This window comes from Pecten maximus, chromosome 9 (genome assembly GCF_902652985.1).
Source record: "Pecten maximus chromosome 9, xPecMax1.1, whole genome shotgun sequence".
Lineage (NCBI taxonomy): Eukaryota > Metazoa > Mollusca > Bivalvia > Pectinida > Pectinidae > Pecten > Pecten maximus.
In genome coordinates, this window is record NC_047023.1 from 17,407,146 (window position 1) to 17,413,145 (window position 6,000).

General features: G+C 33.2%; 1 protein-coding gene across 2 annotated transcripts in view; it reads left to right on the forward strand.

Moving 5' to 3' along the window:
* The window catches only part of LOC117334513 (anoctamin-7-like), a 54,003-nt gene extending 48,003 nt beyond the window's left edge, over window positions 1–6,000 (forward strand). For both annotated transcript variants that reach the window (XM_033894190.1, XM_033894191.1), the window contains one exon: window positions 2,001–6,000. In XM_033894190.1, the coding sequence (XP_033750081.1) occupies window positions 2,001–2,078 (78 nt within the window). In that variant the 3' untranslated portion in view covers window positions 2,079–6,000. The remainder of the gene's footprint in view (window positions 1–2,000) is intronic.

The window sequence follows — 6,000 nt, forward strand, 5'->3', positions numbered from 1 at the left end:
GCCTTTTTATCTCATTTTGGGAAGAAAATAGGTGAATTGGGAAAGATTTGATCAGGAGTAAACTGCAGTTTTGGGAATCTGGTTTAAATATGAAATGATTTCAATTGGGAATAGGGCCCATTAAAGGCCCCAAAAGGTCATCAGAAAGAGCCCTGCAGTATGTTTATGTCTTTAAAGAGAATAGAAGATACAGTGTATGTGGTTTTCTTCAGTGTTTGTAAGTTAGATATTACAAGGCAATTATTCAATAGTTTAGAGCTCACTTTCAGAGAAACCTGTCTGATCCATCTCGTATTGATGAAATTAAAAAGGAATGGGATAGTGTTGGGGTTTAGATTGGGTCATTTGTGTTTTAACAGGAATGGGATAGTGTTGGGGTTTAGATTGGGTCATTTGTGTTTTAACAGGAATGGGATAGTGTTGGGGTTTAGATTGGATCACTTCTGTTTAAACAGGAATGGGATAGTGTTGGGGTTTAGATTAGGTCATTTGTGTTTTAACAGGAATGGGATAGTGTTGGGGTTTAGATTGGGTCATTTGTGTTTTAACAGGAAGCGGATAGTGTTGGGGTTTAGATTGGGTCATTTGTGTTTTAACAGGAATGGGATAGTGTTGGGGTTTAGATTGGGTCATTTCTGGTTAAACAGAAGGAATGGGATAGTGTGGGGGGTTTAGATTGGATCACTTCTGTTTAACGGAAAATTTGGAAAGGGCAGTAAATTTATATCCCATATAGGATAATTTCTGTTAAACGAAAAGTAGTGTGATGTTGTGTGATATTTGTTATACAAAGGATTAATTATTTCCAGGTTTGGTCATCTTTCTCATTAATATTATCATGTGATGATAATTGGATAATGCTGTGTTTGATGATACTTAATGAATGAAGTGAATGAAAGGTTAACTCTTTCTTAATCCAAACTTTGATAATCTGGTATCGGGTAAAAAATGTTTGTGGACATAGGTGAACAATTAAGTCCAGTATGGTATAGGTACATGTAAACTCACGGAATATATTGCCAGGAAATTACAAGCAGGCATATTTCCTTGTTTTGAAATTGTGAACAGAATAATATAACACCAAGCTATACTATATACTTCAACTCCATATATCCATGTATGTATATATTATTATTTTCCTTTTATTAATTTATAAATGTGTCGCCTACGACGGATGTTGGAAAGATTACACCAATGCATTCCTTTTCGGACGACTGTATCAGCAATGTGAAGAATTTGCGTTTAGCTCTGTTTCTGACAAAGCTAGACCAACAAAACCTTAATCATGGATGTAGCATGGGTAGAAGAGCCCACTTCACTAAAAGTATTTTATGGATATATGCATTTTTTTAAGAAAAAAAAAATTAACATTAAGGTTTTGCGTTTAGCTCTTGCATATAAAGCTGTTTCTGACAAACTATAGAAGCTAGAGCAACCAAACTCTGGTTATAGGTGTATTGTGGGATATATTGCTGTATGCATTACACTCTTTACAAACATTTTTACGATTGTTGTATTTTTTGGGTAAAAACCTCAAATTTCTGCACTTAGAAGAAAATCAATGAACTTTGTTAGTCTCTTCAAATATGTCCTTGAGTACCCATGTAAAATGCTTATGATATTGACAAAGCGGGACAGGCAACACATATATACATGTACATGTACCACATATATATCTAGAACCCTGTTACCTGCTGAGTCTAGGTCACAGAATGACCTCCAAACACTAATCCACAGCAGTGCTTGTACAGAGTCTAAGTTATGAATCATTGAATGTGGTTTGACAAAACTTGATTGAAATAGATTTTGTGGCAGAAAAGTGAATTTTCTTATCAATCATTATGGACTCCAGAGTCAATGTTAAGGGGAAAACGTTGATTAACAGCGTTGTTGAGATATTCACAAAAAATTTCAGATACTAAGTGCATTAAATTAGTTAATTTGTATGGATCTGATTACAGAAGAATCTAGTATTTACATGCTTGTTATGTATGTTGCAGATTGCCAAAGGAGATGACGATGATGCCATTGGAAATGAGGAAGTGATAGTAAAAATAGACAAAGGAGACAGTTCCTAGCTGTAGATCAAAATAGAGAACGATGAACAGAATGTTCAACCTGTTTTTGCTTCACTGATGGATCTAAGGGGATCCAATATGTTATTCTGAGGTCAGACAGCTCTCACAATACAACAACCAAGGCTATCAAAATTTTTCAGATGGGTCACAACCACTGGTGGCACCTTCAATGTAAAATGGGATCCAGGATTTTGAACATCAATACATCAAATGATTTTGGATAGGGGACTACAATTGTTATATGAGAGTAGAATGGAGTCGATAAAATTACCATTTGTTGAAAACTATCTTAAATGAAAATTGTTAAATTATATTAATCTTTTTTTCCTGCCTCTGTCCTAAATTCTTTTAATTCCCCTTAGATTTCACCATGTCAGCGTACGTGTAGAGTATACTGTTTGAAATGTCTTTTTTTTCATATTTCTTTCCAACTACAATTTTTATCTCAATCTTATCGTATATTATGGTGATTCTAATGAGTAATGCACTAAGTGTGTCATTGCTCGTTCTTCTATCTGTGATCGTTTCAAATGTCTTCATGGTTGTGAAATTCATACCTTCTAGCTGTTGTCTTCACCAAATATTCTTCCACATTCATTAGTCTGTGATTAGTTGAATCATTTTCCATGACTATGCCTTGGCTCCCATTGGCCAAATCACTCATTACCCTTATCTTGGCTCAATCTTATTGGCCAATTCATTATTATCATCATCAAACATCCCTGACATCTGATTGGCCTAACCTCTCTCTATTATGAAATTGTCTTTCATGTACCATGATTGGATCTCAACTATATAGTGCTGGTATAATTTATTGTTGAAGATTTCAAAAAATTCTTTTCAGTTTTTACCAAAATACCATGGGAAGCATTCTTTGTGATAAAATTGCTTAACATTCCCTTGTTAGTAAAAATGGAAAGCATTCTTTGTGAAAAAATTGCATTCCATTGTTTATAAAATATGAGTCAAATCATGATTATGTCATTCCCAAACACACTCATTTCATATAAATGTAGCATAAATCCCTATGTCATTCTATCTTTAAACTTGTTTAATTGACAATTATGGATTATATTATGTTAAAATCAAGTTTCTGTTCAAGTAAAGAATTTTTTGCATTATCTTAATCTCTAGAATAAAATTTTGATATGGGGAAATAGCCCTCAAGTATTGGTTATAGAATGTGTTCTTCTGTAGAGTAGAATTACCTCCCTTGTGGAGTACAGTTATTATGGATGAATATAATATCAAAGTGCAATGTCTTACCTATACAAGAATCCTACACCTGCAATGTGAATCAATACAACTCAAATGTGAATCATGTACCTGCAATATGAATCATATATTTTTGCAATGTGAATCATCATAAACTTCTGCAATTTTTTTATTCATAAACCAGCAATTTGAATCATGTACCTGTAATATGATTGTAATGTAAAAAAAAAATCCCCATAATAATACACCTTGCAGTAATGTGAAACCTTATCATTTAAAAGGCATTTCAGAAATGTTTAGGTTTAATCCCAAAGTTCCCGAAAGTAATTCGAAAGTTGATCCAGGTATCTGAGGATCATTTAAAAACTTGAAGGTTAATTCGTAAACCCAATGGTTAATCAAGGAGCTTGAATTTACCATCAAGCTTGAAAAAAATTAGTACTTTTCATTGAGGAGTGTTATGTGATCTGTAAACAAATCAAGTGTCTTGACTTGCGAGGTTCTGCAGGAGGCAGAATACACTGCTGTGTAAACTGGAAGGGTGGTGAAAGTAATCAAGGTAAAGGGAAGATTATAAATCTTTATCTCATAATTCACTTTTGCTGTATTTATTGTCTATTTTTGTCTTAAAATACACATTCCTGTTTATTTTTTTTGGAGAGATTGACCACTTAAGTGATCATGATATGAATTAGCATATATTGTATGTGTAAATTAATAGATTCAATTTTTTTCTATCTATTTTTAAATTCATATTTCTTGTTATTTATGAAAAGGGGTGCAATTACTTGTGTTAATGTTGATAGATGTACCGATACAATGCCTGCATTTTATGCAGGGAGACCATGACACTTGTCATGATCACGAAATGAATAGGCTGTGCAAATTGCCACAAGGATGAAAAGGATAGCACTGTGGTGCATTTTATTACTTTTTTACCTATTAATACTCTTCTGTATTATGAAGCATGTTGTTGACTTTTTGAAAAAATATCTTTGTTACATTTTGTATTGATAAGTGTTTCTCCTATATAAAGTGTTTCTCCTATACAGTTAGGTCTCTATAAACAGAGCTCAGACCACCAACTTGATGATATGCATTATCAAACTATGGCAAGGAAAGTAGATCGAGTATAGTTCTCAGACTGTGTGACCAATCATAGTCGAGTTCTCAGAATGTGTAACCAATCATAGCACAGTTCTCAGAATCTGTGACCAATCATAGCAGTTCTCAGAACGTGTGACCAATCATAACACAGTTCTTTGATTGTGTGACCAATCAGTTTTGTTTTTTTTATTTAGTAATGAATGTTGCTTTTTCTGTGTTATAACTCTCTCTTAAATAAATAAGTTCCATCCTGTTATACCAGTAAGAGATTATCCTATTTATGGTAATTTTTATTCTAGTTTTTTTTGGACCTATGATTCTATCACATTAGAGAGAATCTCTTTGGAAATCTGATGGTACAGCGCAGTGAAAAGCACATTTTGTAAATGTAGCAGAAAGTCATTAAATAATTTATCATGTCACTTTAATGATATACTTTTCTAGTCTATAGTTACATATTGTATATCAGGTATTTCAATAATGGAAGTATTAATTACTGTAAACTAATGGTCAGATAACAAATTGGCCTACTCTATTTTTAGCTCACGGGGACGAAGCCTGCAGGAGCAATTGCTATACCCGCAGAGTCGGTGTCCATAGACATCTAGGTTAAAGTTACTGTTTTGTTTCAATACTAATGAGGATACTGCTTAGGATTTTAACATGTTTGTTCCGTGTGGCAAGACCTTTCCATTGGTACTACATTTGTGGACATGCTGACGTTGCTTGTGACCTTTGAACTACTTTTTAAACCCACTCAGCGAGCTATGTTGTCTTCTCACAACTCTTGTTGACAGTATGATTATAACATACAGCAATGATTATAATTATGTACAAAAACAACAGATATAAACAGTTTCTTCAGTGTCTTAAATAGGTTCACGAAGAAGTCCATGTAACAAATTTATAGAATTTGAATACTGACTGATTTACTCGATTAATGAAAGATATATAAACAAATTAAAAAAAAACTACTTAAAACTCAAATACTTTGAATTTCATTCTGCCAATTTTGGTTCAAGTATGTCAAGATTTGACACTATTTAATACTGTATCATGTCACCAAAACTACCGAGATAAGAGGCCATATTGTAACAATGACACAGGCTTTAGACAAATTGAAATTATTTTAAGAAATATAGCAACATGAAAATTAACCGTGACATAAGTTACGATTTTTGATATGATTGTATATGTTGGTAGTCTGGGATTTTTTTCGGGAGAAAAAGAAGGGAGAATTAGAGGATGATGGAGGAGTTAAGAGGGAGTGAGAAAAACAGTCAGTAGTTGATGTTTTGTTCAGTCAATAAAACTACATATTCCAGATGTACAGTAAATAATAAACCATGACTATCACAATGCACGAAGTATCCCAATCTTAGCACATGTACATATGAATATATAGTAAATAGTTATGATATAGCACTAAAAGTACTCCTGGTCCTGTTTCTGACATCCATAATGTCATAAGTTGTGGGTTAAGTTTTACATGGGGTTAATATTCAAACCTATAGCAGTGGAGAATAAGTGTTAACGGTGATGGACTGTTTTATGATAATCAAGTTCTATTTCATTGCCAATAAACTCCTGACTTATCCTG